Below are 13,849 nucleotides of genomic sequence, written 5' to 3' on the forward strand. Positions count from 1 at the left end.
CATAACTATTAGCCATTGATAGCTTTAATTCTGACATTTACTAGTTCATTAGTAATTGTATTTATTTCAATTTTTAGCATGCATTCTATCCAAAAGGGTTTAATGAAAACATCAGTATACATATACATATGTATATATGAAAAGCCTATCCTCTTTGCTGGCATAGCCTTGAACATCAAAAACTTATATCAAATCCTGTATTAAACAAAGATCATCATGTTTTGTAAGGAAATAAACATAAGGCCACCTCCAAAAGGAGGTACATGCAGCTTTCTTACCTCCAATAATTGCTGAATTCCTATTAACGCCACCTCCTATTACTTGACCATTGTACGGGAGATCAGCACCTGTTGCACAAAAAAAAGCATAGAAGTCTAGTTATAATGTAAGCTTTAGATAGTTAGTCCCTCATTTGGCACCCTTAGAAATATTGGTGCTTTCATTTTTTTAAGCCAACATATATATTTTTATTTTTTTAAGCCAACACTTGTACTGTCCACGGTCAACATACACATATCCTTGGCCTCAAATCAGAACTAAAGAAGCAAATTCCAGAGGCATGGTTAAATAGACATACTAGTATCTTTATAATATTAAATATTATATTAGAGAAATATTAAAGTTTTATCTAGTTTTAATGTCCTACCACACTGCTAGTAACAAACTGGCAAGATAGCATAAGGAGCCAGAGGAACATAGCCGTTAAAAGTCTATGAACTAGGAAACCCCAGACTAAAATCTCAGTTCAGCCATATGCTCAATGGGGGTCTGAGACAAGCCATTATCTTAACCACCCCATGCCCCCAGTCTAGAGCTCTCAGCTGCCATGTGGAAGCCTTGTGTTTGACTCCAGGCCAACACAGCTTTTGGGGAGGGGCCATGGTTCTATGGAAGCCATAATGGTAGGCATCTCCAGTTAAAAGGAACTCAGACAGCAAGGCCAGGAAAGACCTCTATCGGAGTCCTCAGAGAGGTACTGCCAGTCACTATAGACTAGGGCAGGGGACCTCCAGCCTGCAGTCCTAATCCAGCCCGTGGATGTTCTCCATCCTCCCCACAGAGGCTTTGGCTCTCCCTGCAGGCCCTGCCCAAGCCTTGCCCCCAGGAATCTACCAGGGGCTTGGGAAAGGGGCAAAGCTTGGGAATTGATTGGAGATAACAGGGGGATTCCCCTCCCAAGCCTCCTAGAGGCTCCCAAAGGCTTGCGGAGGGGGTGGGGAGAGGAATCCCTGTTATTTCTGATCCATAATTGGAGATAACAGTGGGATTCCCCATAGCACATCACTCACCCTCCCAATTGGCTAAGTGCTTCACCTGCACAGCACCTTCCTCCATCAGGAAGGATGTAGTGTGGGTGAAGCAGCTCCAACATGAAGCAGCAGCTGGAGCTTCAACTGGCACTTCGTGTTGGGGCAACGATGATGTAACTAGGTGTGGCCGTGTCCTGTTATGTCATCTGGCCGATGGAGGGCTTGGCCCCCACCCCAACTCAGTACCCATCCCCTGGTATGGACCATACTGGGCTAGACAATCTAACGATCTGCAGGGCCAGCCCTACCATGGGGCAGAGTGGTAGCCGCCTCAGGTGGCAGATGCTGCGGGGTGTGGAGCAGTGTCACTGTTTGGAGGACAGACCTATGTGCTGTGCAGCCACTGACAGTGTGCTATTCAGCCTGTGCTATACCTTCTAAGCTACCCTGTTGCCCTCAGGTGTGACGCAGGACACTGTCCCATCTCCAGTGTTGAAGTAAGATTCAACTGCCAGTCTGGTTGGCTTCCCCCCCCCCATTCCATGGGGGGAGACGCTCCGTCTTGTCCTTTGCTTCAGGCAGCAAAACGTCTTGGGCTGACCCAAACGTTCTGACTGTAAGGCAGCTGCATCTATTCATAAACAATACACTGATTGCTCCTGGTAACACCCGCATTGTGACAGCAGGGGGCTCCCTTTCCTATGCTGCCAGGAGCACGAACATCAGAACAGCATGCTGCAGTTTGAAAGAGTCCCGCAAAAGAAAGCAGGCCACCTACAGCTATTTTTTCCAGTGGATCTGCGCAACTCAAGAGTACATTGTCCCTTTCTCTCTGTATGCAAATATATCCATACACACCTCGATAATGTTGCAAGAATGCAAAGACGTTGTGTAAGAGACAGAACCTCTCTCTCTAGAGTTTCGCTGGTATTGCAATGTGGAAAACCCCCACAAAAATAAATGATATGAGGTGACTATTAGTGAGGCTAGCGAATTGGTAGAAATATGCAAATTCAGACTCGGTTGGATCCAGATGCGGTCTTACTTGGGGTAGACTAATTAAATAAATGGGACTTATGACATGACCAGCTAAAGTCCCATTGATTTAAATGGGGCTAGACTTGTGGTATTGAAGTTCACTGATAACAGTTGAGGCACATCACACATTCGATACACCGCTGTTGTAGTGTTATTTCCTGCTTTTTATTCCACATTATCCGAAGTGCTGCAACAAATGTCATTGTGTGTCCTACGAGGTATAAATGTGCAAGAGGGATATAGTGTTACTGTGATGGGATTGTAGTGATATGACACAATGTGTAGATCTGCTCTGCTCTAACTGTGACTAAGTCTGGATCCAGCCCAGGGTTTTAAACCAAAAAGAAAAAAAAAATCTGATATGAGAGGAGCAGCATGGCAGTAGCTAAGATATGGGGCATGTTAGTCAACAACAACACAGAAATATTGCATCATGATGAAAATACCTGTTCAATGAGGTACAAGTTTTCATACTAAAAAAAGAACGAAAAAAAATGAAATTGAATAAATAGCCCTGCAGCCATTCGCGGTATGTTCAGATGCAAAGCATAAGAAAAACAGCTGCCGCAGACATAGCCTGAAATAACCAGGATACACTTGGGTAGTGAGTAGACCTTTACAGATGGAGAAAGAAGGAAGCGGACCATCAGTAGGAACAGAGGTGCTGCTGAAAAGTGATCCTTTGTGTGTTTGGCTTCACCTGTAGGCCCCTTGCCAAGTGTGATGTGTGGCCCTGGCCTCTGGACAATTAAGCCCCCAAGTGCAGACACAGCCTCAGCTACAACACAGTCTTGAAATGGGGCAGTAAAAAGCCTCCTTCCCCTTTCCTCAGATGAATCCAATCAGTCCAATCACATGCATGACATCACCTAACTCTAGTTGCTCTTTGGGGATAAAGATAACATTTCCATTAGCAATGAGGGCGGCATAAAGGCACTGACCACTAAAGGAGAGACTGAGCAGATTTCTTTCTTACCAGCTCTGCAAGTCTTTCACAACACTGTGATTTCCTTAATAAACACAACTGTAGTTTTTCCCTGTCAGTATTCAGACTTACTTGGCTGCTAAATAACACATGGAACAGACGCTGATCCTCTTTTACAGAATTTAGTTTTGTCTTGTTCACCTTTTGCATAGAATAAGGAACTCTTATAGGACACGTGAGCAGAAAAAAGGAACTAGGTTTCATTTTGTAGTATCCAATGTAGTATCCACTGCATTTGACCATGCTCAGTAGCATATCTTAAATCTGATGGGATAAGGGAAAATGCTATTTCACCGGCTGTGTCATGCAGCAGATGAAGTGGCTTGCGTCATGTGGGACCATATGGGACCAGGGGGCAAGACAAGAACTGGTGTCTGAATGGTGTAGTGAGTGGTCGGCCCTAGCAGGGTAAGGGTAGGGAAGAGATATCATTTGGGCTCAGCAAAATGTCTAGGATGGGTGCTTGGCCAGATGTGATGGAATTGTTTGTGGAGTAAAAATTGCTCACCTGGGGGTCAGCCAAAAGGATGCTGCTTCCACATTGGAAGGAGAAGTTGTTGCCTTCCATACAGAGGATTAATGATTGCACTCCCTGTCTTTATTTAGAATGGCGATGTACTGAGCACAAGGACAACAAGAACATTTGGGGAGAATCCACACTAGAGCTCATTTCATTTGCAAGGTACCACTGTACCACTATTTTTTCACAATCCAGTTACTGCTTTGGGGGCACACAGTAACAAATACAGCACAATATCAAATGTGTTTATAATACGATCAAGCACGAAACACAAATGCATAGTGCTGTAATTGAGGGAGAAGGAGGAGGAGTTTGAATGGTCACATAGATTTTATCATTTGTGTTTATAGCATGAGCACATACCACAAGCCACAGTGTAGTGTTGCAATTGCAGGAGAAATGGGAGGGCATTCTGACCTTTCCGTTTTTTTAAATTTTTATTTACTCTGCTAACTGCATGTGCATCTTCACTGCTGCACAGGAATGGAGGTTTAAAATAAGGTCAGTGGTTAATCACTGCTGTGCAGCTGTATAGGTGCATAGTGAAAAAATATTCACATACCAAACAATAGCTGATTTCCTGCCCACAAAATCTTGTGGAAATCAGTGCAAGAAAAAAGGAGGGAACAAAAGAAGGAGGAGAAAAAAATGTAGTTCTTACCATGGGAGGAGAAAAAAGGTGGAGAAAATGTTGCAAAACAGGTGGGCCACTCCCACTGATAACAATTATAGTACCACTAGATTGGAATACACATGTATTCGTAGTGCACAGAAACTGCAGACACTACAAAAAATCATCATAAAAGTAGTTTGAGAAGAAAGAGAAGATTGAGGGAGAAATAGCAACGGGACAATGGGTTGGGAAGTGTGTTGTGTGCCCCACATATAAGCCAGACATAAGAGGATAAAAAGCTTGCATAGACTGGTCCTTGGTCAGCTTTTCTTGAAACTTATGCATCATAGGTGGTAGTTTGGTACAAGTTGTCTCTCTAATTTATACAACATATTCCCCTTTCCTTTTTAAAACTACTTTCTTAGGTTTTGTTTGAATGTTATTTGATTTGTATTGTTCAAAATTATATCCTGCCCTTTTTGACAGATGACAACTTCAACAGTAAAAAATGTTGAAACACTACAACAGAGCTTTCCAAACTTTTCATGTTGGTGACACACTTTTTAGACATGCATCATTTCGTGACACGGTAATTCAGTTTTACTAGCAAACCAGAGGTTAAACTAACCCGTTATAAGAGATACGGACACATACATAAATTGTAATAATGAAATGTATGGGGATACAACATATCTCATGAAAACCTTTCATTTATATTTTTAAAAATATATGATTTGTAAGATAACAACATACATTGTTGTCATTTATGAGTAACAGTATGTAAATATGTGCAAGAATTTAAAATGTTGAATAACACCAATAACTACTTACCATTTTAATGGGATGTATGAGGTTGATGGGATGAACATAGCTTTTCAATATTTGGTGGAATTTTAGATAAAGACACTAGCATTTCGTCATCAAGCATTTTTAAGCTTCCATGTTTCAGTGTCTTTAACTTTGCCATCGTTGAAAATAAATGGCAGAAATAAAATCATAAGTGCCACATGGTGGGTGGCTTGCTGGTTGTCACATTGGGTTTGGGAGGGTGGCCTCCCTTCAGCCAGCAGCAGGTGGGTTGACTGGGTGACAGCCTGCAGCTGCGCTCGCCCGGGTGATTGGGAGCACACTGATTCTGAGGCTTCTGGCCTCCACTGAGCTCGGTTTCGACTGGCCAAGATGGTGGACAGCCCGCTCGGTGCAGTCCCAGGCAGCGTTTCCACCTGCGTGTTACTCTGGCCTGGCCGCGCGGCAGCATGGTACAGAAGTCTGCGAAGGGCACGCTGCCACTTCTCTGCACTGGCGTTGGCCGAGGTCTGCTCCCAGGGCAGCACCTCCCTTCCCCTCTCTTCGCCCCGCACCTCTACCTTTCCGGGGAGCGCAGGCTCGAAGCTCCTTGCCTTCCCGGCACAGCCCTCCCTGCTCTGGGGGCGTCCAGCGGGCCGTTGTTCTCCCCCGCTGCCCTGCAGCCGCACTGAGGATGTGGGGAAGCCTCTCACCCGAGCTGATTGCAAATTGCTCAACTAATTGCTCCGCTAACTTCGAATTCTCCACACTCCTCGTGCAGCCAGCGTTACCACACTCCTCGCCGTACCGCTCCAACACCGCCAATCACGTGCGTCCTACGTGAAGATACCACATGATCCTAAAGCAGCTAATGTTAAAGCACCTAAGCCTTAGCTGCTATTAGCTGCTTTAGGAAGTTCCTGGGGAGGGGCCAAGGGAAGCAAACGCAAGTAAGGGAGCTCCGCAGTGCCCTTCCACACAATTTTCTGCATTTCGCGCGACACACCTACACACTGCCGCCGACACACTAACATGTCGCGGCACACAGTTTGGAAAGCTCTGCACTACAAAAACATTTTTAAAAGAAACTATGTTACCACCATCTAACAGTAACAACTTGACAGTTATGGAGCAAATACACTTAGGGTGCAATCCTATGCATGTTTAGACAGATAAAAATCCTGCAGCTCCCAGTATTTCCCAGCCAACCATGCTGGCTGGGAATACTGGGAGTTGTCGGAATTTTATCTGTCTAAACATGCATAGGATTGTGCCCTTAGGCACTGAACTACAGACAAATATGTACATTTACATATTACACATATGTTACATATGGAATCAAAGAGAGAGATGTAACATTGACATGTGGAATACCTTCATTATTCACTACTTGAAAACTGGGCAAATGAAACTGGGCAAATGTTTGACCATATCTGAATTAAAAACTGGTAGGGGTCAGAAAAAAATACCCTGAAGAAACTGACTGTATCTAGGCTACAGGCCATCAGTTGCCCATCCCTGGCCCAGATCACATGCTCCAAATTCTGTAAGAACACATCTCACTGCACGTTTTCACATGGCGTTGCCAGGATTCACCTTATTGAAATCACAGCCACACAAAAGTGGCAAGGAGAATCTGATCTATTGTTCTGGAAATGAGAAAACTAGCCAGAGCAATAGTGCAGAATGACAAACATGGGGCATCAAATATAACTGTTTCTTTAAATAGAGTAAAATCTCCAGCAAAAGCTGTTCAAAGTGAAACATAAAAATGGAACATATGTTGTTGGAATGCATCTCTCCCTTATCTCTTCCTTCCTTGACTACTGACCCTTGTCTCTTTTTGCTCCATTTGACGGATGTTACATGTTTGACCAATCCTTGGGTTGATGCAGCTAACAAAACATGGGAATTTATTAAACTTCTCACCGAAGCTTGTTGCAGATAAGATCGGCTTATTTGGAATCATATTTGTAGCATTGCAGGGGGAGAGGCTGGGGAAACTAATACCCATTATTCCCCCTGTTCTTTGTTCGGTGATAAGAAGCCTTGCCTTCTAGACAAGCGCATTATGCTCTGGCTGCCGGGTTTCATTACTTTCTCCAACTGCCATCTTAATTATAACAGCTTCTTGACTTAATTACTTGGCTCATACTGCTCGTCATTATTTGCTTTAATATTTCTATTACCCTTCTTGCCTAGCCACTTCTTTATTGCTATGTTTGAATCAGGCCTTTCTTCCAAGGAGATCAGGGTGATATCCCATCAGGATGGCATCCATCCCTTGGAGGTTATCCCATTTGATGCTAACAATAACCTTGTGAAGTAGGTTAAGCTGATGGAGACAGTGACTGGGCCAGGCCTGTCCAACAAATGTCATGGCTCATCAGAAATGTGAACCCAGGTCTCCCAAGGTCTAAGGCCAATGAACTACAGCAAACTGGTAGGTTCTTTTTAAAGATCTATGATAAGCCAATGTCCACAACAATTTTTATACACTGATGCTTCAACTTCTATCCAGATTGCATCACCCAGACAGTATAAACCAGGGATGGGGAACCTCCAGCCCACAGGCTGCATACGGTCTGGGGGGGGGGCAGTTTTCCTCATTTAGTCCATCAGCTTCTTCCCCAGGTCTCACCCCCTCTTCCAGCATGGGAAAGCTCTTATTTCTAATTAGCAGCTGATTGAAGTTTTCCCCTGCTGTGCAGACATAAAGGCAGGCTTTGTCAGTTTGCAGCAGGGAAAAGCTCTTATCTCTGATAAACAGCTGATCAGAGATAAGAGCTTTTCCTTGACAGGAGATGGGGCGGAGCTTAGGGAGAAAGCTGAATGATTCTGTCCTTCCTTGTGAGTAAACATGCAGAATCTTGCCCTGCTTACTTGTGAGTAGACCTCACGCTTAAGTCTGAATAGACATGCAGAGGTATTTGGATGCTATTTGTAGTTCAGCATATACTCCAATATGCTGTGGAGTAGTTAAGTTCTGCTTATGTCTGAATATATCAGATCAGATAATTTTATTGTATTTGACTAATAGCCATTACAAACAACATAACTTAATAACAAACTAATAACTTAATACATCATGCAATAACAGAACGTAAACAGAAATAAAGTTAACAATCACCCACTGCAATAGCATCTTATGTCTGAGCAGACATACTCAGAGATGGGTTCTGGGTGGCTTGTTACCCACGGCAACAAGCCACCCTGGCTAGGTTCGCATGACACGACAAGCTGTGCTGCCAAGGGTAATTATACAAATGTCCCTGGTATGTGACCGGCGCACGCAGCGTACTTAATAAGCCACTGTGGCTTGTTAACCGTCTGCCAATCTTGCGAACTGGGAAGATGCCTGGGCCACATTTTAGCAGTCTCATTGGCTGCCACTCACTCAGTGCCACCACTCAGGACATGCAGGGCTGAGACCAGGCTGTTTCTGCAGCCAGCCCACTCCTACCACAAAAGCAGCCCCATTGGCTGCTGGCGGAAGATAAGGTGGCTTAATATGGGGCCATGGCTACGCTTCTGCTCCCTAGTCAGCATACCTAGGATTGCAAAAGCTGAGGTATCAGAAATGCCTCCAATATAAATGGTATTGCTTAATTTCCTTTGACTCTCTTTACTCGATTGTCTTTACTTAACAGAAACAAACACTGCTAAAGCATAGATAAATGTTTTCCGACTTTAAAACAACAATGAATCAGAGAAGAAAGATGGCTCAGCGCCTTTTAAAAGACAGCAAATTTTTCTTAGTGAAAATAAATCACTTTTCACATGTAGGTTTGTAATGGCAGAATGCACACTGCATGGTAATAAATAATAGTTTGGCAGAAGATACATCCCCAGTAAAATGATGAATTCATTCGAATGTAAAACAGCATGCTGTTGACTAGTGCATTATGTTGTGCTCTGAAACTTTACGATTTATGAATACAACAAAGGCATAGATATATAAACTCAAGTTTTAATATTTATTACTAGTTGAGATGCTAGGGAGGCTATCCCCAGTTGCAATCTCCTTTTTCAAAGGATTGAAGAGTAAGCAGGGACAGCACTCAACACTGTATTGCAACTAGGGATGTCAGAGAATTCCACGACGGATCTCCGTGAGGCCGAATGCAAGTGCATTCGGCCCCCCGAAGTCCACTGTGGAATGAAGCCTCCGCCTCCCCCAACCCACAAAAGTCGGGCGGGACGAAGCCCCTGCCCCCCCAACCCACGAAAGTTGCGCGAAACGGAGCACTTAGCTGCTCCCGTCGGCGCCGACTTGCGAATGGCGGCTGCCCTGCGGCCGCCATTCACTTCTTCTTCACGGCCCTGATAGGCTACGTAAATGCATATGTAGCCTATCACAGCTAACGCAGGGATGCCTTTTGCGTCCCTGCGGAGGCCGTGATAGGCTACGTAAGTATTTACGTAGCCTATCACGGCAGGCTTAAAAAAAAAAGCGTACGCAAATGGCGGTGGCTACATCATTTGTGTTCCCCTTTATTTCGCCGTAATAGCCTACGTAAATATTTACGTAGGCTAAAACGGTGAAAAATACAGAAGGCAAATGGTGGCCGCCATAGCTGCCGCCATTTGCGTACGCTTTTTTTTTTAAAGCCTGCTGTGATAGGCTACGTAAATACTTACGTAGCCTATCACGGCTCACTACGGAGACGCAAGTGGCGGCGGCTATGGCCGCCACCATTTGCATCCCTGCTGCCGAGTGGCCAGATGTCTGGCTGCAGGCGGGGGTGGCTGGTGGCTCCGCGGAATCGCTGTGGAGTGGAGCCGACCGGACAGGATTCTGGGGGGGGGGGCAACCGGAGCGCCTCCCCCCTGTCAAGGATTCTGGGGGGAGGGACGGAGCACCTCCCCGCCGCCACGAATGAATCTGCGGAACGGTAAGTGACTTTCGTACATCCCTAATTGCAACATATAGCAATATTCATCTCCCTTCAATCCAAAACTAACTATATTATATTGCAGTGCTTTTTCAGTGTATTTATTTATTTTATTTTATTTGTACACTGCCTTTCTATCAAAAAATGGCACTCAAGATGGATTACACAAAATTAATTAAAACAATACATTAAAATACAATAAAAACATAACAATTACAAAAAATAAGAATTAAGAATTAAAAACATCACCTAACCCAATTGACCCACTTACACACCAAAGGCCTGCTTGAATAAAGTGGTATTTGCGTGCCAGTGGAATGACATCAGAGAGGGAGCAAACCTAGCTTCCCTTGGAAGGGAGTTCCAGTCGGGGAGCAGCCACAGAAAAGGCCCTCTCCCGGGTCTCCACCAAATGCACATTTGAAGATGGCGGTCTCAAAAGAAGGGCCATCTTCTGAAGATCTTAAGAACTAGCCAGGGTCATATGGGAAAAGGCAGTCTTTCAGGTACCTTTATAGGTCATAACCAGCACTTTGAATTCTATCTGGAAACAGACCAGTAGCCAGTGAAGCTGTTGTAACAAGGGAGTTGTATGCTCCTTGTAACTAGCCCCAGTCAACAGTTTGGCTACAGCATTCTGGACCAGCTAAAGTTTCTGAACAGGTTTCAAAGGCTGCACCATGTAGAGCACATTAAAGTAGTCCAAATGAGATGTAACTAAGGCATGCGTGACCATGGCCAGACCAAACCTCTCTAGGAACGGGCTCAGTTGGCACAATAGCCTCAGCTGTGCAAACACACTCCTGGCCACCGCCAAGACCTGGGCATCCAGGTTCAAACCCCAGTTCTCATTGTTGTTATTCCCAGAAGCAGCCTGCTCCAACCCGGGGCCCTCCATGATGAGTTGAACTGCAACTCCCACCATTCCCAGCCAGCATGACTGACTGGGAATCATGGGAATTGCAGTCCAACATACCTGAAGGGCATCAGGATGGGGAAGGCTATGCCAGAGGGTTAATAATATTCTACAATGTGCAACAGATGAAACAAAAACTAATCCCTGTTCTGATGCACCAGATTTTAAGATCTGCTTCAGGGTACTGCCATAAATTTGAAACCAAACCAAATTTGAAGCCAGGTTGAAGATTTTAAGTAGACATTTAATCTTTAATTTGTTGCTTGATTACTAACTTTATTGCTGACTCAATGTTTTTAATGTTTTTATATTTTTACAACATTTTATATTGTATTATTTTGATACTTTTCTTGTTGTTTGTTACTTCGCTGTTACTTGGTTTTATGACTGTCAACTGCCCCGAGGGCACTTGTCAGTTGGGCAGTATGTAAATCTAATAAATAAAACACGGCATGAAAACAGTCACAGCTTGCTTTTAGAAGAACTAGCAACAAAACATTAGCGCTTGATCATTTAATATTGTAGACTAGTCATTAGTTACTACCACCCTCCTCTCGGCAGGACTGTAACCCCTGCCCCCGCTTACCATGTGTCAGAGCAGTGATACTGTACTCTTGAATGGGAACAACTATGACCACAAGCTTAGCAGTAGATAATCAGTTCATGTTCATTGTGTAATAGCCATGACTACATTTGCTCCTCCCGGACATTCCTACTGGCCATGCAAAAACTCCTGCCCTTAAACTGATTTGAATGGATAGTTTGCCCTTCCCAAGTGAATGCTCCTCCAAGCAGTCTTATGCCCTGACCTCATAAGACTATAATACTATCTCAGGTAAAATATTTTTTACATATTACATATATATTTTTACATATTATATATACGCAGTCCATATAACACTGTATCAGGCAAAATCGTTTTTTTTCAACTTTCAGTTCAGACCTGAGATTTTAAAGAACAAAAAGCAAACCAGAGGTGCATAGTGCTTGGCAGTCATCCCAGTGCCTGAGCATGCAGCAATGTGCCCACAGACTCCTCCCTGGGAGCCCATAAGGTTCCTGCCTCCCCTGGTATTTGAAAACTTGTAAAGATTTGTTTGCAATTTAAAGAGATGGACTAGGAGGCTGGCATGCTGCAAAGTGAAATGCCTCCCTCCAGTACGGGTGCTACCGTTGTTTTCAAGAATGCCTCTGGGCTCCATGTGGGCCTCGGAGGCATTCTTAGAAAATAAAATGGCAGATATCTGCAGCCCAGTGCTTTGTTTTGAAGCGTGCTCAAAATTTTTTTTTCCAGAAAAAAGAAAATGTAAGCTGGGGAGTGAGTATCCTAGGGGGCTAAAGGGGTGGTGGGGAGCAAGGGGGATGTTTTGTCTGTGCTGTATTTGTGTGGGGGTACCTTTTTTAGTTAGTTTGTTTGGTATGTGTGTGTTTTGCCTGGATTGTGTGTGCATGTGTGTAAAATACACACACACACACACTTGGCCTATTTGGTTGTGTTTGAGTGTGTTTTGTGTGTGCTTATCTGTGTGTTTCTCTAAGCATCACCAGTTTGCCTTCTGTGAAATAGAGTATTTTGTTGTGCTTTGTAAGGGAAATATGAGATTTGGCATTTGTGGCTCAGATCCCACCACTGCTTCGTATTCAGTTGTTTGGCCAAGTTACTTGTCCCTCATCTGTGAAATGGGTGTTAGCTGCGGTGGGAGGTCTTGTGCTGGCCCTTGTTCTTGGGCAAGTTATTTCTGTTTTTAGCCTCACCTGTTTGCCTCATGGGAAATGGGTCTTTTCCCACCACCACCCCACACACACACCGTGGCAGCCATTTTGTGAATGGACAATCACAACCATTTTATAAGAGCGCCCAGAACATACACTCAAAATTCCAAGTGAGCCTACCAGCTGAAAAAGATTGAAGACCCCTGCCAATCAATCAGAAGGTGGGAACATGCTTACATCTGGCTAAGCAACTGGGTAGGATATTGCCTGCATGTCCCCCCTACATCTACCTAGGGGAAACGGCTAAGGTCTTAATTTTTGAAAATTGGGAGAGGAACATTTAAAGAAGGGGCATGAAATATTCCTAATGGGGCTGGCCCCATAGATTTGCAATAGTTACTGCCTTGGCACCAAGCCACCACACAGTAGCTGCTCATGCCTAGCCATGCTTGTCCATCAACGTTTCCAAAATTTATAGTGTATTGTTCATTTGTTCTTTTCACTGTTCTTACGCTTCTGTTACATTTTTTGACAGCGACAGCCCTCACTGCTTCCCTAGCTTGACCCCAGAGAAAGATGGCCATTGGCTCTGCCTGCTTAAGTTATTGGCTCCATGAAAGTTTTATGAGCAGGGTTACATTTCACCTGTTAAAGCAAAGCAAAGCAAGTGCCCTTCGTAATTAATGGGGAATATAAAATCTGCCAGTGTTCCCGAAAGAACAGTAAAGCTGAGCACTCACCAAGCCCTGAGTGTAAAGTTATACGGTCATCCGTAATGGACTCAATGGATCACCTGTCTGTAAAACTACTTTGGGAGCAGGAAAAATGCTTTTATGGGAAGCCTGTGCACATGAATCTATTTCCATGCCCAGTCTTCTATTTCATTTCAGTTTATAAGACGTATGTAGAGGGGCAGTGGCTCCCTTCTCTCATTGAGCATAGCTCCATTTACACACAGGTGTACAGGTGGAAAGCATGACAGTTTTCTTCAAATGGAGTGCCCTTTGGGTACACTTCTGTGAGCAAGAACTGCTGACAACTGCAGCTTGAGAGCATCCATTTGCTTTCACAAAGGACGGAAGAATGCAGAAAGAGGACCCACTTGAGTTTCATTTCACATCTGATGCAGGGCA

General features: G+C 44.2%; 1 protein-coding gene across 1 annotated transcript in view; it reads right to left on the minus strand.

Moving 5' to 3' along the window:
- CNTNAP2 (contactin associated protein 2) overlaps nt 1-13,849 on the minus strand; it is a 2,014,778-nt gene that overhangs the window by 13,715 nt on the left and 1,987,214 nt on the right. Inside the window, exon 23 of the mRNA XM_084857751.1 lies at nt 279-347. Coding sequence (XP_084713877.1) covers nt 279-347 — 69 coding nt within the window. The remainder of the gene's footprint in view (nt 1-278; nt 348-13,849) is intronic.

Source organism: Heloderma suspectum, chromosome 5, assembly GCF_057233095.1.
Source record: "Heloderma suspectum isolate Gila_16-S chromosome 5, 16-S_ref, whole genome shotgun sequence".
Taxonomy (NCBI): domain Eukaryota; kingdom Metazoa; phylum Chordata; class Lepidosauria; order Squamata; family Helodermatidae; genus Heloderma; species Heloderma suspectum.